The 24,173-nt window shown below is 45.5% G+C and overlaps 1 protein-coding gene across 1 annotated transcript in view; it reads right to left on the bottom strand.

The window, feature by feature from the left end:
• Gsr (glutathione-disulfide reductase) overlaps positions 1 to 24,173 on the bottom strand; it is a 42,008-nt gene that overhangs the window by 1,285 nt on the left and 16,550 nt on the right. Inside the window, exons 3-12 of the mRNA XM_059244650.1 lie at positions 23,566 to 23,654; positions 21,669 to 21,738; positions 18,384 to 18,531; positions 13,718 to 13,772; positions 10,406 to 10,505; positions 9,142 to 9,228; positions 6,096 to 6,254; positions 4,245 to 4,356; positions 2,647 to 2,778; positions 1,364 to 1,497 (exon numbers count right to left, since the gene is read on the bottom strand). Coding sequence (XP_059100633.1) covers positions 1,364 to 1,497; positions 2,647 to 2,778; positions 4,245 to 4,356; positions 6,096 to 6,254; positions 9,142 to 9,228; positions 10,406 to 10,505; positions 13,718 to 13,772; positions 18,384 to 18,531; positions 21,669 to 21,738; positions 23,566 to 23,654 — 1,086 coding nt within the window. The remainder of the gene's footprint in view (positions 1 to 1,363; positions 1,498 to 2,646; positions 2,779 to 4,244; positions 4,357 to 6,095; positions 6,255 to 9,141; positions 9,229 to 10,405; positions 10,506 to 13,717; positions 13,773 to 18,383; positions 18,532 to 21,668; positions 21,739 to 23,565; positions 23,655 to 24,173) is intronic.

The following is a 24,173-nucleotide window of genomic DNA, read 5'->3' as shown; positions in this document are numbered from 1 at the left end:
CTGTAATTCTAGTTCCAGGGGATTTGACACCTTCACACCAATGCATATAAAATAAAGTTTAAAAAAAAGAAAAAAAAATCACATACACAGATTGTAATTATTAAGAACAGAAGCTGAAAACTAGGACTACGGCTAAATTTTTGAAATAAATTTTTATTTACGTTTATCTCACTGTGTGTGGGGGAGGGGCAGAGATAGAGAGCATGAGCATGCACAGGTGAGAGAGAGAGTGATCGGGTCACACGTGTGCGACTGAATGTCAGTGCAGGTCGGAGGAAAAACTCCCCATGAGTCAGTTCTCTTCTGCTATCCTGTGGGATCAGCGGGTCAACCTGAGGTCATCCGGCCTCAAAGCACCTCTACCTGCCGGGCCAGCTCCTAACCTAACGTATATCTCATAACATCCCATCGCACTGGTAATGGCGGCACGTGCTTTGGATTTTACAACTTGGAAGGCTGAGGCGCAAAGGTCAGGAAATACGAACCAGGCTATGTGGTAAGAGCCAGTCTCAAAAAAACCAAGCAAAACAAACACTTCCCGTAAAGCACAGCCTTTACACATGACCAAGTTCCTCCTTACGATTTAATTCAATGAGAAGAAACAGCTTAAGAAGTTGAGGACCCAAAACTAAACCTATTTCCTAAATTTTAAAATAAAACCCATTCAAATGCAGATCAAAACCATACCAGGAAACCACCCAACACTCACTGAAGTGGCTACCTCGAAAAAGGCAGTGGTGAGGGTGTGGGAGAAATGGGAACATTTGGGGTGGGGGAGGCAGAAAATCTTGCAAAACACCAAACTCCGTTTGGAAGATCTTCAGAAAGCTAAGCCAAGAGACGGTAACTTTCAAAACCACAGCTGACTAACTTCTGCGTTATTGTTTTATTATGCTAAGTTTTAAATCATCGTGTCTTAAAACACATTTGCCACTGTATTTTTTAAGGACTTATTTCATTTTCATTCATGTTTACGTGTATGCCTCTGTAATTCTGTACACACGTGTGGGGGTGCCCTCAGAGGCCAGACACAGGTTCTGGATCCCCTTAGAGCTAAGTTACAGGTGGTTGAGGGCCACCTGACTGAAGCGGGTGCTAGGACCCAGACCCAGTTCTCTGTAAGAGCAGCCAGTGCTCTGGACCACGGGGTCATCGTTCCAGGATTTCTGAGCTTCCTGTCTTGTCTGGGTTAGTGGTCAACAAAAAGCTTCTATTTTCCCTCCCAATTTTTCTTTTCATCTTTAAGATGGCCATTCTTTTATGCAGTGCCGAGACTCATACCTCGTTTTGAAAAAGGAGCAGAGTCTTGTTTCTAACAAAAGAGCCCCGGTATACATCTAAGAGAGAACGTTTTCCCTGGTACCTTTTCCTCTTGGTTGGCACAGACCATTTTCATCACGCATTTTGTCTTCCTTGTAGTCACAGCATGATACATCGGGGTAAAGGCAGTTGAGTAGATTTTCACATTATCTTTTCCGTATTTATGAATGGCTTCATCTATAACACACATTTAAAAAAGCATCAATCAAAGCTGGGAGGTGGTGATGCACACCTTTAATCCCAGCACTCAGGAGGCAGAGCCAAGTAGATCTCTGTGAGTTCAAGGCCAGCCTGGTCTATAAAGCAAGATCCAGGACAGGCACCAAAACTGCACAGAGAAACCCTGTCTTGAGAAACAAACAAACAAACAAACAAACAAACAGCATCAATCAAAAGCTAAACTATCCCACAGAGCTATGAGAGGGTATGGTCCAGAAATACACCTGAATGAAACTGTCCAGAAACAGGAATACACCTGAATCAAACAAGAAAGAAGCAGCCAACTGTACCAAAGGAAGGGGCAGTCTACAAAATCAATGTCCACATCCCATCACACACAGAATGGCTGAGGAATGTGTGTCTGACTGAATGGGACCCAACTGCTTGCAATGAATTGTACTGAACTGAGTTTTGGACTGTGGGTGGGTGGGGACTGTGTTCCAAATGATATTTGAGATAGATAGCTAAATTTGCATAAAATCTAAACTTTACATAATATTTATTAATTGAAGTTTTCCCCTCTTAAACTACTATTTATGTAAGTGAAGCTCTGTTCTTAAAACATAAGATGCAAGGTGTGTATGCAACAGTGGTCCTCAGCCCTCCTAATGCTGTGACCCCTAAATACAGTTCCTCCTGTTGTGGTGACCCCCAACCATAAAATTATTTCATTGCTACTTCATAACTGTAATTTTGCTATTGTTATGAATCAGAATGTAAATGTCTAGTATTTCTGGTCGTCTTCCTGTGAAAGGGTCATTCAGCCCTCAAAGGAATCGAGACCCACAGGCTAAGCACCACTGGTATATAGGGAGCAAAAATGGTAAGGCAGAAATAGTAGAGACACAGAGGAGTCCTTCGTATTCTTTGTGGCTACTTTTAACTTATAGAAATAAAAAAATCAAGAGAGGGAGAGAGGGAGAGAGGGGAGAGAGAGAACAGAAACAGAGACACATGGGCAGCAGGAGCCACACTCTCAAGTACTCACTGCCTGAGAACTTGACTCCAGACTAAACAAAAGGGTTAGTGTAACTTGGGACACAGTGATTTTGGCTGATCAAAGTTTAGAGAAGGAACCACAAATGACCTTCCTTTTAAAACACCTACCTTCAGTGAGCCCCACTGTCCCAATGGGGGGGTGGCTGAAGACCACGGTAGGGATGTTGTCATAGTCTAACTTGGAGTCTTCTTTGCATTCAAAAAGCCTGTGGGCCAGTTTCCGGCCCGCAGCTATGGCAACTACAATGATACAAAAATCAGTGTTTGTTTTGTTGATTTTAACACGGCAGCACTGTGCTAACAGCCGTTTACTGATCTGCCAGAGCTCTGACAGGGCTTTATGCCAATGTTCATCATCATCTCTACTTCAACATCAGGAGAACCTAGCACTGCCATTGTGAACAATCCAAAACGACTGACTTAGAAACTGTACATTCTGTTAGGAAGAAAAGTGACCTGCGCCCAAGTTCCCAGTCACCTGGGAACTTAATCTGCTGAATGAGGACATGAGCTTCCTGGTAGGGTATTTAGAGAACAAGCCATAGTTTGGCACGTTTTTATTTCTACTTCAGTAAGATTCTTTTAAATTAAAAAGCTTGTTTTCATCAGCCTGTTTTTATTCCCATGTCTTCCCCTCAAATGGCCTGAGTCCAGAAAAAGCATCGGTTATTAATTTACTGATACAAAATTAGCAGTTTATTCCATAAGACAGGTTAAGTAGACCTATGTCATATGACGCAAGGTTGTTTTCAAAGTCCTGTCAAAGGACATAAAATTTCAGTTAAAATGACTACGTTTAAGAGATCTATTGCACAGCATGGTAACCACTGTTAATATAAGCATATAATTAAGTACACAACGGATTGTTTACTTAAAAATTGTTGAGAGTAGGTGGGCAGTGGTGGCACACACTTTAATCCCTTCACTTGGGAGGCAGAGGCAGACAGATCTCTGAGTTGGAGGCCAGCCTGGTCTACAGAGCGAGTTCCTGAAGTAAGAGTGGGTCGAGGTACAGCAATGAGGACAAGGACCTCAGAGCTGGTGGCACCAAGACCACTTCCTCATCCAACAATGCCAACCATCTAAACACATCTTCAGAAGGGAACCTATAGGAACGGTCTTCTGGATGATGAATTCAGGACTTGCTAATGTGTTTGTGATGGTTAATCCTTACCGTCAACTTGACTGGATTTAGAATCAGCTAAGAGACACAGCCCTGGGTGTATCTATGAGGACTTTTCCAGAGTGGTTTAACTGAGGAGAGAGGACCTGCCCTGAATATGGGGAGCACCATTCCCTGGGCTGGCATCCTGGACCAGACAAAAAGGGCAAAGTGAGCTGAGCACTAACACCTGCTTCTCTGTTTCCTGGACACAGACACCATGTGACCAGCAGCCTCCTGTTCCCGCCGCTGTGCCCGCCCACTATGATGGACTGGGAATCCCTCACACTCGGAGCCAAGAGAAGCCCTTCCTTCCTTCCTTCAGTGGCTCTTGTCAGCAACAAGAAGAGCAACAGACAGAGTCTTCTAAGGAATCAAGAATCTTATTCAGAAAATGTGAGGTACCATGCCTACATCTACTTCACGCCATTTTGTGACAAAGACACAACTGGTCTTAATTTTGCTGAAGATTTTGACTGTGACAAGCTGGGCAGCTTTAATAACACACAGGCCCCTCTCTTCCCAAGAAAGGAAGAAGCATTACCTGGGGTGAGAAGCGCTCTCCCACAGACATCTCCCACAGCATAGATGCCTTTGACACTGGTATTCTGGAATTCGTCTACGATGATATGACCTTTTTCATCCGTCTGAATCCCCTAGAACCACAAGGGAACATCTGGTCAATACCAGGGCCATCCATCATGGTACATCAAACCTTGACATCAGACTGGCGTGTGGGCAAGCCCATAGGGCATTTTCTGGATTAATGAAGTGGGTGGGGCCAGCTCACTGGGGGCGGTGCCACCCTAGGTAGGTGGTCCTGGATAATATAAGAAAGCAGGCTGAGCAAGCCATGAGGAACAAGCCAGTACACAGCACTCCTCCATGGCTTCTACATGGGTTCCTCCCGACTTCTCTGGATGAGGGACTACAAACTACAAACTGAAATGAACCAATTCCTCCCCCAATTACTTTTGGTCATGGTGTTTTTGTTTGTCTGTTTTGAGACAGGGTTTCTCTGTGTAGTTTTGGTGCCTGTCCTGGAACTTGCTCTGTAGACAGGCTGGCCTCGAACTCACAAAGGCCTGGCTCTTCCTCCCGAGTACTGGGATTAAAGGCGTGCGCCGCCACGGTGTTTTATCACAGCAATAGAAACCCCACTAAAACAGTCATCTAGAGGGTCACAGAACGAAACAGTCACTGAAGGCTTTTTTTTTTCAAGTTACCATCTTATTTTTTAAAAAAATCTAAGCCAAGTTTGCATTCTACTCCAAAATATGCTATTCGGCACAACTGAATCCACTTCCTTTACGCGGAGTCGTCTTTCCTAGGATGCGTTGCTCTGTTTACAGTGCGGCCTTGCAGATCTGAGAGACACAACGTTCCAGTGTGCAAAGAGGAGGAGAAAGTGCAGTGGTTTCTGCAGGGCAGCAGAGTGCTGAGGAACAGTCACTGAGTTCGAGGACAGCCTGGTCTACGTAGCCAGTGCCGGGCCAGCCATGGCTACACAGTGAGACCCAGCCTCAATAATAAATAAATAAATAAACGTACTTATATATTCACGTATATGAATACATATACGTGAGTATGATCTTTGGAGCTGAGATGTGGCTCCATGGTTAGAGCACACACTTAGCTTATATCAGGCCCTGGCGCTGACTCCCAGCATCATGGGGCGGCCAGACAGACTTGGCTTGAATCCCAGCTCTGTCAACTCACTAGTTAAGAAATTTCACACATGTAACCATTTAGCTATAGATATTTGAGCTTCTACTGCAGGTTTAGCTTGGCCACTAAAACACAGACAGGCGAGCTGGACAGACTTCCTAGTACATAGTTACCAGCCTGGTGAATTATCTATTAATCCTGTTTCTTGGTTTCCTCGCCCTTCGGTTATTGGCAAGATTTACGAGATGAGTAATGCCCTGGCACAACCCTGCACACGGCAATCATTCAGTTTGCATTACAACAGACCTATCTTAACTTATTTTTTTTTTGGTTTTTCGAGACAGGGTTTCTCTGTAGCTTTGCAGTCTGTCCTGGACTATCTTAACTTTTAATAAGGTGAGAATCGACCTCCTTTTTCGGCCTCATTGTTTAAAAATTCAGGAAATAATGAGCTGGGGCAACAGGTTGGTAGAGCACTTGTGAATGAATGAGCTGGGGAAATAGGTTAGCTGGTAGAGTACTTGTGAATGAATGAGCTGGGGAAATCAGGAAATGGCTGGACAACCTGTATCAGACCCCTCCAATCTAACAAGACACCTGATCTGGAGAAATATTCCAAAGCAGCAGGGTTTCACAACAAAGCACACTGATGAATGGGTGTGCAAAAGGTCACGGGGCGACTGGCAGATGGAAGACTAACTCCACAGGGCGGACCGGGTCAGCGTACCACTTTATTTAGATTCAGGCCCCTGGAATTTGGGTCCCGTCCGATGGCCCAGAGCAGGCAGTCAACATCTGGAATCACGGTCGTGGTGGGTTTCCTACTAGGAACCGCAGTAACCACTTGGAGTTCCAAGCCAGATGGTGTCTTTTTTACTTCCTTAACCTATTTAAAAAAAAAAAAACAAAAAACAAAAAAAACAAAAAAAACGTTAAGTATGTGTGGAAGGAAAACGCAAAGGCAGGGTGAAAGCAAAGATTTTCTTCCAGTACTGGGGACTGAACCTAGAACTCATGGCAGGCAAGCACTCAACCACTGAGCTACATTCTTGTCCTCTTTTTGGGGGGCAGAGGTCTCACTAAATTATCCAGTCTGGGCTTAAGCTTACTCTGTTGTTCAGACAAGCCTTGAACTTAAAAATTCTCCTGCTTCAGCTTCCTAAGACCTGGGAGTTTAGACCTAAGCACTAGACTCAGTAAAACCAGAACCAAATTTTTGTGAGGTTTTTTTGTTTGTTTTTTGAGACAGGATCTCAATCTATAGCCCAGACTGACCTCAAATTCCTATCAATTTTTCTGCACCAGACTCCTAAGTGCTGGGATTACAAGCTTGGGCCGTTACATCCAACTAGAATTTTTGATAATATTTACTTATAGTTCAAACAGGTATTTAATTTTAGCCAAAGGCCATGGACACCAAACTCCCCAGAGTCAGTCCTGTTTCCTTGATTCTTCCAATGACCAGGAAAGCTGGCTTATGTTCTGTATGTGGTGGTCTGTATGAGAATGGCCCCCATAGGCTCATGTGTGGTCCTGACCTGAACCCACAGGAATAAGGGTCCTGAAGGGCAAGGTGTCGAGGTGGAGGATGGGATGAGAAGATAAGACAGAGTTCCAGGACCGCCAAGGCTACCCCAACAGGGACCAGGAGGTCTGTATGAGCTGGTGATTTATGACAGCAAGCTTTTTAAGAATTACCACATCTTATATACTGTTTGCAGGGGTGAAGTGGGAGAGTGGGCAGAACCTATCATACAACAGGACAAAGCGGGCAGGAGGCTACTCAAGCAACGCTGTACAAAAAGAACACGGGGTATCTCAAGTGTCACAGACCGGACACACAGCAGCCTGGGACTGATACCGCAGCCCTGTAAAAAGAGTCAAGAGTTGGGTTCCCAGGATCTGAAGCCACAGCTCCTCCAAGGCTCTGGCTTCAGACAATTTTCTTCCTTCCTTCCTTCTTTCCTTCCTTCCTTCCTGTTTTTTTTTCCAGACAGGGTTTCTCTGTGTAGTTTTGGTGCTTGTTCTGGAACTTGCTCTGTAGCCCAGGCTGGCCTCGAACGCACAGAGATCCACCTGGCTCTGCCTCCCAAGTGCCGGGATTAAAGGCGTGCGCCACCACCGCCCGGGAGGCTTCAGACTATTACTGGCCTTGGTAAGCATATTCTTGCTTTTAGACAAGGAACTATATTCCTTTTCCATACACCAGGGCCTCAGGAAAAGCCTGGGATTGGCCTGGCTTCCAACATGGTCCCCAGTCGGGAAAGGATTAGGAGGTGCATGTGGCCTTGTTGGAAGGGTGTGTCACTGGAAATGGGCTTTGAGTTTTCAAAAGCCCAAGCCAGGCCAGCCAGTCTGTCTGTCTGTCTGTCTCTTTCTCTCTGCCTGCTGCTTGTGGATAAGATGTAAGCTCTTAACTACTGCTCCAGCACCATGCCTGCCTACCTGCTCATGATCCCCATCATGATGGTCATGCACGCACCCTCCGAAATTTTAAGCAAGCCCCCAGTTAATTAAATGCTCTCTTTTATGAGTTGGTCATGGTGTCTCTTCACAGCAAGAGAACAGTAACTAAGACACCACAGAAATGCTACGGCCTAAAATTAAATATATTTCCAGGGCTGGAGAGGTGGCTCAGAGGACCTGAGTTTGGTTCTAAGCACCCATACTAGGCAGCTCATAACTGCCTGTGAATCCAACTCCAGAGGACTCCAACACCTCTGGCCTTCCCTACAAGGACACCTGCAATCATGTGTATATGTATACACACACGTATGCCATGCCCACAGAGGCCAGAAGAAGGCATCATTATAATCCTTGGACCTGCAGTTACAGACGGCTGTGAGTTGCCATTTGCATAGAACCCAAGCACATGGTGAATACTTTAAATCAAGTTCAGGTTGTTTATAATGTCAGACACAAAGTCAATGTCATGTAATAGCTGTTTGTTAAGACTATACTATTTAAAGAATAGTGAAGAGAAGAAAGCCTGTACATGTTCAGTAGACACACTCTTTTACTTCAAACATTTACAGTCCAGTTGTTGATGGATATGCACTTGAAGAGAGCATCCCTATGGGTGCCCAGCTCATCATTTAATGAAGGTCTCCAAGGTGATGCAGATGGAATCCCTTCATTTTTTGCATCCCCAAAGCACACTGTCATTTATTACTCTGCTCAATATGGGCTGTGCTGAAAGGGTAGCACAGACCATACTCATGTTTACCGGGCTGAATCTCTAAAAAAAAATTCTACTAAAATTAAATAATTTCCTGAGGAATAAAGTAGTCTGTAATGCTTGGTTTAAATTAATACATAAAATAATAATAATAAAAAACCCCATGTGCTTAAAAAATTGATTTCTTGAAAAATCTGAAAAATAAGGATGTGCAAAACAGTACATGAGGAGCTGGAACACTGGCTCAGCAGCTAAGAGCACTGGCTGCCCGTCCAGAGGATCCGGGTTCAATTCCCAGCACCCACATGGCAGCTCACAACTGTCTGTAACTCCGACACCTCGGGATCCGACACTTTCTTCTTCTGGTCTCTCTGGTCACCGGGCGAGCCACACGGTACACAGACATACATGAAGGGAAAACAGCCACACAGATTAAAGAGAGAGGAAGGAAGTGGCACATGGAGTCAGAGTAGAGGAAGGATGCGTTTGCAAAGCTAACTAGGGGCCGGCTGAGGCACACGCAGCTCAGTGCCGGAGCCCTTCCCCACACAGGATGATGCCCTGGAAGTGTGACTGACCAGCCCCGGCCGGGTACCTGTGAGAACTTGAGCACCTCCACGCCAGCATTCTCCAGCTCCTCAGTGCAGTTGGAACTGATGAGGGAATCAAAGTTTCTAAGAACCTGCACTTCGACATGGCAGTGGCGGAGAGACGGATGTTGGGGAGGAAATGAAACTTGATTAGAGTCATAGCACGGACTTGGGAGAGCAGTTACCCCTCTGTTACCCCTCCTCTCCCTGCCTCCCTCCCTCACGCTCACACTGGGGCAGGGTTTAGGAGAGCCCCTATGTGCCTACGTCACTACTGTATCCGATTTCGTCCACATCTATTTTAGAGTTCTGAAAAATAAACAAACTTCAGAACTCTATCTTCACGTCCCTCCTCTCCTTTCTTTTTCTTTTTTGCAGAATCTAGGGAAATTCTCATGTAGTGGGGCTGACCTTCCCTCTGGTCTGTGGGAAGGCTTTCTCAACTATCCCGTGAAAAACGGCAGCTAGATCCAGCATTTTAAACTAGTAGAAGTAAATGGGGGTGGTGGTGGATGTCACACAAAAACTGAGCAACAGTAAAAGTTTCTGAACACACAATGACAGAAACTTAATTCATAACCAAATGTATACTGAGTCTAAAGAGTTTCTGGCAGGGCCCATCATGCCGTACACTGCAACTTCACTGTGCCGCGGATCCGAACACACCACGCACGCATGCCATACTGCAACATGCCACTTAGGGCCAATGACCGCCAAAGGGCAGATTTCAGACTACTTTATGTCACAACCTGCTGTGATTTTACTGCACATACAAAGCTCATGGCTCTTACAGAAACATACGGACTCAATACATATCTCTACCATCACTCCTTAGCACGGAAGGGTCACGTTAGTGTATCTTTGGATTGTTGTGTATTAGAACGTTTGATTTTAAAGAAGGTTTGACTACAAGAGCTGGCCATACTGCCTGGAGTGGTGTGAATGAGTGTGTCACACAGACTCAGATATCTGAACACTGCGTCTCCAACTGGTGGCGATGTTTGGGGGAAGTTTAGGAGATGCAGCCTTGCTGGAGGACCAGCTTTGACAATGTAAAGCCTCGTGACACCTGCAATTCACTCTCTCGGCTTTGTTTGTGGCTGAACTCTCATGCTTCCTGCTTTGGCCCATCCACACTCACCTATACGTATCATATATACATAAGAAGAAGTTAAAATTTAAAAATTAGGTGATACCTAGTTTTTAAAACGTAAGAAAACTTCTCTAATTGGACAAAAAAGTAAGGGGAGGAGAGGAGACGGGACTTACCTTATCATGTCTTATCAGAAGAGATGTCCTGGAGCCCAGGGCGGAGAGGATGCCAGCTATCTCCACGGCAATGTAACCCGCACCCACAATGACACTGCGGCTGAGATGCAAGGAAAGGGTGACCACTTCGTCAACTTGACTTTGGGACGGCTTCAGATGTACACACTTGCGTGTTTCCCTCGGGCTCTTTGCCCGGTTTTCCCAACAGTTAATATTTTATGAGTAACATGGTGACCTGCACCTGCACTCCCAAGCGTTTGGAGGCTGAGGCAGCCTGGTGTGAGTTCCAGGCCATCCAGAGCTACATAGCGAGGCATTATTCTCAAACAGAACAAAACAAAATGTTCCCCCAGAAAAGAAAGCTGTCTTCTTGGGGGCGGCGGCGCACACCTTTAATCACAGCACTGTGAGTTCGAGGCCAGCCTGGTCTACAAAGTGAGTTCCGGGACAACCAGGGCTACACAGAGAAACCCTGAGAAACCCTATCTCGACCCTCCTCCAAAAGCAAAGAAAAAAGAAAGATATTTTTATTTGACATGTAAGTTCCCATGTCCTTTTTTTTTAATCTATCTATCTATCTATCTATCTATCTATCTATCTTTATCTATATATCTATCTATCTATCTCTATCTATCTCTATCTATCTATCTATCTATCTATCTATCTATCTGTATCTATCTATCTATCTATCTATCTCTATCTATCTATCTGTCTGTCTGTCTGTCTGTCTATCTGTCTATCTATCTATCTATCTATCTATCTATCTATCTATCTATCTATCTAGGACAGCCTCTGTATCTCAGCTGGTCAACAAGCAGTGGCTGAGACTGGTCCTGAACCCCTGCCAATGTTCCATACAGACATCTAACAGTACCATCATTTTCCAGGCGGGTATTTCTCCTCCTTCATTATTCAGTTCTATTAATCCTTGTAGCTTGACCTAAGGCCAATTTAAGAAAGCCATTTTAAGTCAGGCATGGTGGCTCATGCCAGTAATCCCAGCATTTGGGTGGCCCAGGAGGCAGCTGAACTCAACTTCCCGAATACATTTCGGTTTAACAAAGGAGCTTAAGCCCCAGTTAAACGCTTGAATGACTATGTGGATCAAGGATGGAGAAACCCTGTTGCTTAAGGCTTACTTCCAAGCTGAGGGATGGAGAGTAACAGTCCCAGTCAGAGATTTCTGCTACAGGTTTCCCAAGGCTCCAACACGCCCCTCCCACTGTGCAAAGAACAAAGGAACTGTCTTCCAGGACTTTCCACAGACATGCCAGCCTACAGAAGCTTCCTGGCCTGGCTGGAGGATAAAGACCTCAAATGGTTGCAAATGACCGGTGAGGACCCTCTTACCCTAAAATCTTCAGCATGACTAGAAGCTTCCATACTCTTCAAAACCTGTGACACAGCTCCTCTGGCATCTCCGGCTCTCTCACTCCTGTGTTGACCCCTTCCTTTCCGTAAGTCTCCCCCCCCAAAAAAAACCCACACACACTTGCTTTTCTTGGTTCCTCTCCCCACCTTCTTGCTTTTCTGGACACTGAAGTCCTATACTGTTCTATGCACTATGCTAGGGATAGTTAACGGTTTCTGCCTTCAAAGTGATTTCTGTTTTTTTTTCGATACTGACATGGTGTGAACCCAGTGCTCTTTCCATACTAGACATGCCTCTCTTCTGAGCTGTATCTCCAGCCTTAATCAAATAAATAAATAAATAAAGTTTAAAGACCAAGTGGCCAAGGCTGGCTATAAAATCTGTTCAACAGCCCAAGGGGACTTGAATTTACAATTCTCCATCTTCAACCTCCAGAGTAGCTGGGATTATAAATCTAAACTGTGGGCTGGAGAGATGGCTCAGAGGTTAAGAGCACTCACTGGCTGCTCTTCCAAAGGTATTGAGTTCAATTCCCAGCACCCACATGGCGGCTCCCAATCATCTGTAACGAGACCTGGTGCCTTCTTCTGGCCTGTAGGCAATACATGTGGGCAGAACACTGAATATATAATAAATAAATAAATCTTAAAATAATAATAATAAAAAATAAATCCAAATCGTAAGGCCTGGCTCATGAAGAATTTCTAAAGAAACACACCCTGATGCTGGTCAGAGAGGACTGAGTACTTGAAGGGTAGAGACCTTAGAAACAGCTGTGGATTCCTGAGAGGTGGGTATCTTTTGTGGGGAGGTGGCATTCAACTGAAAAGGACAGGTCGCCATCACACGGCTTTTTCTGAGAGCTACAAGGAGCTCACTGCTTCCCTTAGCTCCCACTAAGGGAAGGTGGGAAGGTGGGCCCTTCACCCCACCCCCATCACTACAGTATACACTGAAAACAACTTTCCACACTTCTGCGTCCCCAAAGCAACGCCCTTTTACCTCCTGACGCCTTGAGAACTATCACCACAGCCTTCCAGAGGCTTCAAGCTGCCCACCCCGTCCAGCCTTTAGCCCTCTGAGGGCAAAAACAGAACCATGAGGTGCACTGGTACCTCACCTACAGGATTTATTCAAGACTGTAATTTATGATTTAAAAAAAAAAAACTTATAAGAGAAAAAGGGATGAAAAAAAATCACTTACGAAATAGCTTTGGAGAGGGAGGGAAGCTCTATGCAGCTCAGGTTGGCCTTGAACTCACTATCCAGCAAAGCTATCCTGCCTCAGCCTTCCAAGTGCCCCACAAGTACAGTGCCATATTTGGTTCTTTTTTTTTTTTTTTTTTTTGGTTTTTTCGAGACAGGGTTTCTCTGTGTAGCTTTGCACCTTTCCTGGAACTCACTCTGTAGCCCAGACTGGCCTCGAACTCACAGAGATCCGCCTGCCTCTGCCTCTGCCACCACCACCCGGCTGGTTGTTCTTTTTTAGACACGGGTTGCTCCAGGTTACCTAGACTGGCCTGGAATGCCTAGCTTCCTGCCATTCTCTACTCTAGCCTCCAAGCAACCGTGATTTGGGCAAAGCACCACACCTAGCTGAACTGCTAATTCACTTCCTTTTGTTCCCAGAGCCCTTTCTTTATAGCATGAATAAATTCATTCATTAAGCTTGTAGTCATATCAATAAAAGTTTATTAAGTAGTTCTAAAATATGTAATGGGCAATATGTAATAGAGCTTGCTCGGGGGTGGGTCTGAACTGACTTACATCATCATCCAAACACAACTGAGTCATGCACACTCACTTACATCATATCTGTAGAGCCTAAAAACACTTTAGGGTGGCTCATGCTGAGGCAGGTAAGTCAACTGAGACTTCAGAAAAGGAAGAGCACTGGTTCCCAGGAGAGGGGGAGATGAATACTCGTCACGTCTGCTTACCTAGGCAGGTCTTCCAGCTGAAAAAACCCGTCACTGGTTATTCCCAGGCTGGCACCTACGGAGAAAAACACCACACCGTGGTAAAATGGACACACTATTTAACCTTGTTTTTAGCAAGGGCTGAGGAAGGGTTACACACTGTAATCTGGGCTGACCTGGGACTTAACTACGTAGCCCAGGCGGGCCTCAAACTCCTGGCAATCCTCCTGCCTCAGCCTCTCGGAACAGTGGGAATTTGGAGTATAAGTTGCCATGCCTGGCCCAAACACAAGCTATTCAAGAACCAAATACTCTTCTCAGCCAAGGCACTGTCTCGGCAGCTTTTCTTAGACCTCCATGGAGAACACGTCTTCCTGGAGTCTACATTTTATGTTTATCTCAAGAAATAGGAACGGTGATGGATTAAGTCAGTTTAGCTTTCCCTGAAGGACCGAGATCCTGTCAGCTGTCAGGAACACACTGCTAACTCTGCTTTGTGTCTAACTCCAAGTTAAGCCAGGAAGCCAGGAGTGGGGTCTTGGCACCCTTCACTTACTGCACTTTTTTTTTTTTTTTTTTGAGACAGGGCCTCTCTACATAGCCCTAGCTATCCTGGAACTTAAACTATGTAGACCAAACTGACCTCGACCTCACAAGAGCTCTGCCTGCCCTGCCCCTGCCTCCCAAGTGCTGGGATTAAGGCATGCGCTACCACACCTGACTTCCACCTGTTTTTCTTCTTCAAGACTACATATACAGGAGCAGTGTTGATTTCCTCCTCAAATATTCCAGGTCCATATTTACATCTGTCCTGCTTCTTAATTCTCTTTCAAGTTCCCTTTATCTGAAACCTGTGAGGCCAGAATTTCAAATTTCAGAAGTTTTTCAGAATTGAGAATGTCTATAGGGCATTTCTTGATGAATGTGGACAGGTGGTCCTGGGTTGTATTAAAAAGGTAGGCTGAGGCTGGGTGGTGGTGGTGGTGGTGGCGGCGGCGGCGGCGGCGGCGGCGGCGGCGGCGGCGGCGGCGGCGCACGCCTTTGATCCCAGCACTCAGGAGGCAGAAGCAGGCGGATCTCTGTGAGTTCGAGTCCAGCCTGGTCTACAGAGTGAGATCCAAGACAGGCACCAAAACTACATGGAGAAACCCTGTCTCGAAAACAACAACAAAAAACAAAAACAAAAACAAAAAGGTAGGCTGAACAAGCCATGGGAAGCAAGCCAGTTAGCAGGGTTCCTCCATGGCCTCTGCTTCAGTTCCTGCCTCCAGGTTCCCTCCTGGAGTTCCTGCCCTGACTTCCCTTCACAATGGACTGTAATCTGTGAGGTAGAATGAACTTGTATTTTCCTCCCCAAGTTGCTTTTGGCCATGGTGTTTTATCACAGCAACAGAAATGCTAACTGAGACAGATGTCTTAGGACTACAGCTGAAGATTAAACTGTACATAATAAACTGGGCATGAGGCCATAAGCTTGTAATCCCAGCACAGGGGAGACAGAGGCAGGAGGACAAGGAATTCAAAGAAGAGAGTGGACTAGAGGTCAGTCTGGGCTTCAAGGCCTATCTTATAAGTACCGTGTGCTAACCATTGCGCCACTGGAGCTCTTCAAGACCTATCTGGATGGGGGCACGGGTAACACGATTTTTTTTTGGGGGGGGGGTTTGAGACAGGGTTTCTCTATGTAGCTTGGCGCCTTTCCTGGAACTCGCTTTGTAGCCCAGGCTGGCCTCGAACTCACAGAGATCCGCCTGGCTCTGCCTCCCGAGTGCTGGGATTAAAGGCGTGCGCCGCCACCACCTGGCTTAACACAAAATATTTTAACATTTAAAACAATTTTATACATGAAATAAAGTTTCCTTGGGCAGAACTTTCTGCTTGTGGTATGTCAAAAAACTGAATCTTGGAGCATTTCGTATTTTCAACTTTGAGAATATGGATGTTCAACCTGTCCATTCAGTTTTAAATCTTAATTTTCCAAACTATATGCCTCTTACCATTTTAGCCAGAGGAAGTACTCTGTCCTGATAATCCAGATAGGGCCTCTTTCTCTAACACTCACATCCTAATCTGGACCTCCTCAGTTAACAGATACACCCATCTTTCCAAATCTAAGAGCCACGAGCACACGGCACACCCTGGCAGGTTTCTGTGGTGAAGAGTTATGTTCTGAAACCTTTCTTTAACTCAGAGACGTACAGCATCCAACCTCTCATGGGCTGTCTTCAGCCTGTTCCCCCTAGTCCAAGTAGGGGGCTCAGCAAGTACCCAGAGAACAGGGCTGAGAGTCTCCCATCTCAGTTCTGGTGAGAGCACCCATTTAGAGCTCTCTTCCACCTCCTGCAGACTACGGAAAGTCTCTCCTCATCCAGTCCCTGTCCGCTTTGTTTCTGAACATCACACAGATCTTGTCACTGTTTATAAGCCAACCATGATTTGCTGCGGTTACCAAACTGACTTTGGCTTGAGGAGGCTCCCATAATTCCATCACAACCTAATTCTAGTCTCGACTCAAAGCTCTTGCTTCCAGAAGATCAGTGCCGTCCAGCTGACTGAACTGGCTGAAAAGCCTTCAGAGATGTCTTCATGACTCACTGGTTCTTCCTGCTCTGCTTTCTCTCAGCACATAGTTCTGACTGAGAGCCCCCTTCTTAGGAGTCTTCCTGGGTCATGCCTGTCCATGTGGATCCTCCCTTCTGTCCGAAAACAGTCCAAGAATGGCATCATGTAAGAATTCTGGGTGTTTGTGAGAAAACTCCAAGACAAGACAAGAGTCTTATGACCTCAGTTTCTTGGAAACATTGAATTGTTCTTAGAATGTGTTTGGTAGGCAAGAATGAGTTTACTTCAGCTGTTGTTATTCATATGACTTTATGGAAAAACATGTTTTGCCACATGTAGCTTGTCCTTGTGATTGGACACTTTACTCAGGTGACTCTTCTTAACCCTCAGAGTACAAACTGTCTGATGTTCTGAATAAAGTTGGCTACTGCATGAGACTTTGGTCCCCTCATCTTTAGGCCCCACTCTTCTAGGCTCAAGCTGCCAATTAAAGCTCTATACACCCACCTCAAGACCATCTCTACCTTCACCATCTGGTGTCTTAGAGAGCTTAGACGATGCATTTCTTTTTATTACCTTAATCAATGAAGTAACATTTGAAGTCATTTAAAAGGTGAGGCTGGGGGCTGGAGAGATGGCTCAGAGGTTAAGAGCACTGGCTGCCCTTCTGGAGGTCCTGAATTCAATTCCCAGCAACCACATGGTAGCTCACAACCATCTAGAATGAGATCTGGTGCCCTCTTCTGGCATGCAGGCATATATGCAGACAGACTACTGTACATAATAAATAAATAAAATCTTAAAAATAATACTAAAAAAAAGGCAACGCCGAGCCAGGCAGTGGTGGCACATGCCTTGAATTCCAGTGCTTGGGAGGCAGAGGCAGGTGGATCTCAGTGAGTTCGAGGCCAGCCTGGTCTACAGAGTGAGTTCCAAGATAGCCAGGGCTACACAGAGAAACCCTGTCTAGAAAAAAAACAAAAATAAGTAAGTAAAAACATCAGAAGGTACAGTAGAGGGAGAGTGAGATCAGGGCTCTTCCCCATTCTATGTCTCGACTCCTCTCTAGACAGAATAGACATTAAGTTCTGTTGTTCTGCTTTTTAAAGTATCATTTTATTCTATGGGTATGGGTGTTTTACCTGCACGTATGTCTGTGTATCACATGTATATAATGCCTGGAGAGGCTAGAAGAGGGTGCTGGATTCCCTGGCACTGGAGTTGGTTGTTAAGCTCCATGTGGGTGCTAGAAATTGAACCCAGGTCCTCTGGAGGATTAACCAGTGCTCTTAAAATGGAGCCATCTCTATAGCCTCACCGTTATTTATATGTGTGTGTGTGTGTATATGTGTGTGTGTATGTGTGTGTGTGTGTGTGTGTGTGTGTGTGTGTTTTGCCTGCATGTATGTCTGTGCACCACCTTGGTGCAGTGCCTGTGGAGGTCAGAAGAGGATGCTGGATCCCCTGAACTGGAGTTATAGACGGTGTGATCTACCATGTGGGTGCTGGGAACCGAACTCAGGCACTCTGTAAGAGCACCACATGCTCTAAATGGCTGAGCCTTCTCTCCAGGTCATGTTTTGTTTTTTTTTGCACTGCTCCAAACAGAACCAAGGTCTCACACTTGATATTATGTGGGAGAAAGAATGAGCAATCTGTCTTTGGAGTGAATATGGTCATCTGTTCATGATTCATCCCTAGCTCTTAGCCCAACACATAGATACACAGGCAGATAGGACCACCTCTGAGATTCATGGCTAGTTTAATCTTTCACACCTTGCTGTATAAGAAACAAAAACCTGGAATGGGAAGAGCTATCCTTTTTACAAGATTTCTCTCTCTTGAACAGTTACTGTATATTGAGTCTCAGAAGTAAAAATTTGTCTGACAACCCCAGGAGGGAGGGCAGCACTCTGTGCCACACCAGGAGAGAAAAGCTGAAGTTCTCCATGATTTCTCTTCCTGAGTCCCGAGCTGGATGAAATAGCTTTCTTTGGCTCATTGTCAATTACCACGTAGATTCAGGACCTTCTTTTCTGACCTTTCTCAGGACAGAACCAGTGTAGGCAGATCCCAAGACGTGGCTTGTAAACTCTCTGACCGTACCGGCCTCTGGAAGACTCACCTGGGATCTGGCTCTCACGAGGAACTGTGGGCACGCCACCTGTGGCAATCAGGATATGAGGTGCGGTATACTTTTGTCCATTGACTTCGACTGTGGGCTGAGGATCATCTGTAAATGTTGCATAGCCGTGGATGATCTCTATGTGGGACTGGAGAAGGAACATTGACATCAGCATATTCTTAAGACTTAAAAAGCAAACACACAAAAAAACACACCTGGTTGGGAGTGGTGGTGCACTCCTATAATCCTGTGCTTGGGAGGAAGCTGAACGATCAGGTACTCAAGGTCATCCTTGGCTATACAGCAAGTCCATAGGGAGTTTGAGCTACAGTAAACCCCTGTCTCACAAAATATCTATCTGGCCGGGTGAGGATGGCATATGTCTTTAATCCCAGCACTCGGAAGGCAGAGGCAGGCAGATCTTTGTGAGTTTGAGGCCAGCCTGGTCTACAGAGCAAGTTCCAGGACAGGTGCAAAGCTACACAGAGAAACCCTGTCTTGAAAAAACAAAACAAAACAACAACAACAACAAATCTATCTGTCTAATACAACTCTTTACTTCTTCACCCCAAAATAGCCCAGGTTAGCCTCCAACCCAATTATGTAGTCATGGATGACCTTAAAAATCCGGATTCTTCTGCCTCTACTTTCCAAGTGTTGAAATTACAAAGCTCAGCATGACACCTGGCTCTTGTAGCTCAAGTTTTCCTTTTTCTTGAAATAATTGATTTATTTTTATTTTATGTGCATTGGTGTTTTGGCTGTGTGTTTGTCTGTGTGAGGGTCCCCTGGAACTGGAGTCACAGACAGTTGTGAGCTGCCCTGTGGGTGCTGGGAATTGAACCCAGGTCCTCTGGAAGAACAGTCAGTGCTCTTAACCGCTGAGCCATCTCTCCAGCTCCACCCACGTTGTCCTTGAAATAGCAATCCCCCTGCCTCAGCCTTTCACAGCCGAGATTACAAGTGATTATACAATGCCACCGCACATTGCTCCACTTAAGATTTTAACTTTGGATTTGTCAGTAACAAGAGGAATTCTGTGGTTCACATTCTTAGACCTCCTGACTGGTAACGGATACTCAGGAGAGCTCATTGCCCGTTAGCGCTGGATGTTAGTAACAAGGAGAAAGAACAGCGCTACCCTGAGCCAAAACCAAGAGAACAAAAGCCAAGCCAGTCACTCCAAGAAACAAGACAGCATCTTTGGTTCCCAGGGTTGAAGGTCAAAGTCTTCCCGACAATGAAAAGACACCAGGAAATGACATGCCAGAGGAGAGGGAGACGAGTAAGAAGGACAAGGGAGAAGGATAAAGGTGAAAGGAACAGACACCAGAGAAATACCCTGGCCATGACAGAAGATGCGACCTTTTACTGTCTTTGGTGGGAAGAGAGTTCAAAACAACAAACTACACAGAGACACTCTACCGTGGAAATTCTGGGAACACTAATGCCTGACCTGCTCTGAGTGCAACCCTGTGCAAGGGGTCAATCTGAGGCCTGCCAGCAAACTCCAGCCAGCTGTGACCTATGTCCTGGCACACAAAGGTGGACTATTAAAAGCTAGTGGAGCCACGTAAGTATGTTCACACAAAGGAATGAGTCAACGTTTTGCAGCATGTCTGGCTCTGAACTCTTTCCTCCCTCCCAACCTCCCTTCCAGGCCTGTTCTTGCAGGTGCCTGGCTTAATGAACTGAATTTCAATTAATGCCAAACCCACAAGCATTCCTAGCAGCCTTTCTTGGGGGGGCAGCGAGTTCTCCCTGGGAGAAAAAGGGCTGAGTAGCGACAGCACACGTAATGGTCGGGAGAAAGATTCGCACTGTCTGGGACATGGCATCCAGGTCTCTTTTGCTGTGGAATTCCTACCAGCCCAACCCTATCACAAGGTCAGAGTGAGCTCCACCACATACCAAGCCTGAGCTTTGTACAAATGCTGATTTCTCAATAACTTTCCTATCTTGTTTTAAGATTTATTTTATTTTATGTGTATGGTTTTGCTGCATGTATGCATGGGCACCATGCATGCTAAGTGCCTGCAGAGGCCAGAAGACAGCATCGGATCCCAGGAAATGGAATTATAGTTCTTAGTCACCATGTGGGTGACTGGGAATCGAACTTGGGCCCTCTGGAAAAGCAGCCGGTGTTCTTAGCTGTGAGCCATCTCATATGCCCATCTTTTTCTTAAAATTTAGTTAGCCAAAAAAAAGAAAAAAAAATTAGTTAGCCTCATTAAAGAAATTCCAGTAGGAGCTGGACACGGTGGCGCACTCCTTTAATCCCAGCACTCAAGAGGCAGAGGTAGGCAGACTTTTGTGAGTTCTAAGGCCAGCCTGGTCTATACAGTGAGTGCCAGGCCAGCCAAGGCTACATTCTAAGACCCTACACAGGGGGAGGGGTGCAGGACAGATGGCTTAGTGGTTAACTGGGCTTGTCCAGAAGACCCAGATTTGGATCTTAGCACCTACATCAGATGACTCACAACTGCTTATAACTGCAGCTCCAGGGGATCTGACACCTTCTTTGTCTCTATGGGTATCTACGCGCACACATGCATGCACACACACACACACACACACACACACACACACACACACGTAAGTAAAAATAAATCTTTAATTTAAAAAGGATATCAGGAGAGAGGGACAGAAGGCAAATATTTGTTGTAGGCAAATACACCTTTGTAGAATTTTCTTGGTAAAAATTTACTTACAAAATCACATTTCTGAATCTGGTCTGAAAGAAGCTGTTCTGAGCAAATGTTCAACACTGGGTTTTCAGCTTGTGTTCCTGGCTTCGACCAGCACACTGTTCTGTAAATCCCTCTCTCCTGATTTAACTGGAGGGACAGACCTACTCAGCATGCACACATGAGGTGAGATCTGGTCTATGGACCTGCATACACTCTCTCTTCCTTGCAGAAAAGAGACTGGACTACTGGATCAAAGGCTCCTGATCAGTAAAGTCAGCTTCGAAATTATTAAGATAGAGAAAATACAGAAATAATAAGACATAGCTGAGCAAGAGTGGAGCACATCTTTAATCCCAGCACTTGGAAGGCAGAGGCAGGAAGATCTCTGTGAGTTCTAGGCCAGTCTGGTCTACAATGTGAGTTCCAGGACAGCCATGGCTACACAGAGAAACCCTGTCTCAAAAAACAAAAAAAACAAAAAAACAAAAAAAAAGTAAGACATAGTAAGATACATCCAAAGGCTTCATTTTTGTCTGGTCAGATCCGGTGCCTCCTCTACGACCCCTTCACCAAGTCCAAAGGCCAGCATACACACCTTGGTTAAGTTGTTTTGGTAGATGGTGTTCAGGCGGCTCACGTAGGCATCACGCTTCTCCTTGATGACACTGGAAAGAGAGCCGAGTCAGTACTCAGACAGTATTTCCTTTCTTCACCCAGCAGCCAGGGCCCCAGCCTCCAAGACCACTGACTATCCCTTCGAACAAAGGAAGCAAGTGTCTGAAGACAGATGTCCCCCTGCGTCAGAGGCTTCTCAGGTGCTGAGGGCCTGTTCCGTCCTGGAGCATGCTCAGGTGGCATCTATGGTACACTGTAGCTTGAGTTTTCCTGCCTGGCCCACAGTCAGGACAAATCTCTCTCACCTGCTAGTCCCACAGCCTCAGACCCGACCAAGTAAACACAGAGACTTATATTGGTTACAAACTATATGGCCGTGGAAGGCTTCTTGCTAACTGTTCTTACAGCTTAAATTAATCCATTTCCATAAATCTACACCTTGCCACATGGCTCGTGGCTTACCGGCATCTTCACATGCTGGTTGTCATCGTGGCAGCTGGCAGAGTCTCTCTGACTCAGCCTTCCACTTCCCAGCTTTATTCTCCTCCTTGTCCCGCCTACACTTCCTGCCTAGCCAATGGCCAATCAGTGTTTTATTTATTGACTAATTAGCAACACATTTGCCATACAGAACATCCCACAGCACACACAAGCCTCTTTTTGTGTAGAAAATCCGGAGACGGGCCAGCCAGATGGCTCAGGACAGAAAGGCACATGCTGCCAAGCCGGACTGCCTGAGCTCAATCCCATGACCCACAAGAAGGAAGGACCAATCCCACAAACTGTTTTCTGACGTCCACACGTGTTGCAGCATGCATGCATGTCACACACACACACACACACACACACACACAGTAATAAAATATTAGAAACAAAGCAGGAGAGCTGTTCCAGCACGGTCCCCGATGGACTCTGCATGAACAGATTTACTTAAACTCCTTGAGAAATTGATGATTCCAAAGTTGGTGGCAATACCTTAGAGAGTTACACACAGGACTGTCCTATTACCCAGCACATGCTTCTAGGTACAGACCCAGAAGGACTGGAAACACGGTCTCCAACAGATGACTGTCCGTCAGTCTTCATGGAGGCATCAAAGTAGAAGCAACCCAAGGTGACTGCAAGATGCCTGGATAAACACACTGGCACACTGTACAGAGGAAGCCGTACAGAGGTGGCATGTGGTAGTGAAGAGTATGGAAGCCCACTCCAGCCAGTCAAACCTTAACTGTGACACTGAACAATAGATTTCAGGGAGCCGGGTGGTGGTGGCGCACACCTTTAATTCCAGCACTTGGGAGGCAGAGCCTGGCTGATCTCTGTGAGTTCGAGGCCAGCCTGGTATACAAAGTGAGTTCCAGGACAGGCTCCAAAGCTACACACAGAAACTCTTGTCTCGAAAAATCAAAAAAAAAAAAAAAAAAAAAAAAAGAAAAAGAAAAAGAAAGAAAAGAAAAGAAATCAGGCCTAAAAGGAGATCATATGATCCTACAGGCTGATAGCAAAGTAGGGAATCAGGAGTTATTATTTAAAGGCAATGATTGCTCAGAATGATGGGAAAGTTCTGGAAATTCATAAGGGGTACTGTCTGTGAAACAGTGTGTATGTGCTTAAAGTCACACTGTGTATTTACAATGGTGAAAATGGCCAATTTTACGTTGTGCATAAATATAGACACACATATACACACACACATTTATGGCAGTAGGGATGGAACCCAGGCCCTTACACAACCCAGGCAAGGACTCTTAGCCCAAGCTCCACGCCCAGCCCTGTACATATTCAGACCCAGTAAACCCCCGCCCCTACAAGTTTCAAAACCACCCGCACTTGTAAATGGAACCTGTACTTGTAAGCGGAAGCCCCTGAGCACTTACTGCCAATTGAATTTACTCTCACAACTCTGAAAGCCATAATCCGTATGATCGTGCATGAATTCTGAGTGGACAGCTGTGTTCCACATCACCTAGAAAAGAAGTGTCAAAATTAGTCAGGGTTGAGTGCCGAAGAAAGACAAAAACCACGAGGGGAACGTAACAGATAAAAATAGTGACCCTGGAGTTAAATAACAACGAAATACATTAAGAGAGAAGATTCAGGATCTGGCTAGACAAATTTTATAGTAAGGACTCTGAAATATCGGGGAAAATAACACCTACAATTAAACTACCTAGCCTATAAACATGATAAAAAGCAGACTATTACTGGCCTCATAACTGTTCCTCTAAAGGTTTTCAGTATTGCTTATGCTTTTTGTTTACTATCGCTCTTACTCCTGTTTCAAATTCTGTATTTTTGTACGCTTTGTCCTTTTTCATTCAGCTTCAGGAACTAGAATACAGCTTAACTTTACAAGTGTACAATTTAGACAGAAAAGGCACAAGGTACGTGGAGAGTTTAAAAGTTAAAGGTAATACATCCTATTATGCAGCCAGGAACCGTCACCCTACCCTTTCAAGGACGTATGTGACCACAGAGGCTGCAT

This window comes from Peromyscus eremicus, chromosome 17 (genome assembly GCF_949786415.1).
Source record: "Peromyscus eremicus chromosome 17, PerEre_H2_v1, whole genome shotgun sequence".
NCBI classification, from domain to species: Eukaryota; Metazoa; Chordata; class Mammalia; order Rodentia; family Cricetidae; genus Peromyscus; species Peromyscus eremicus.
This window is presented reverse-complemented; position numbering and strand designations above follow the sequence as displayed.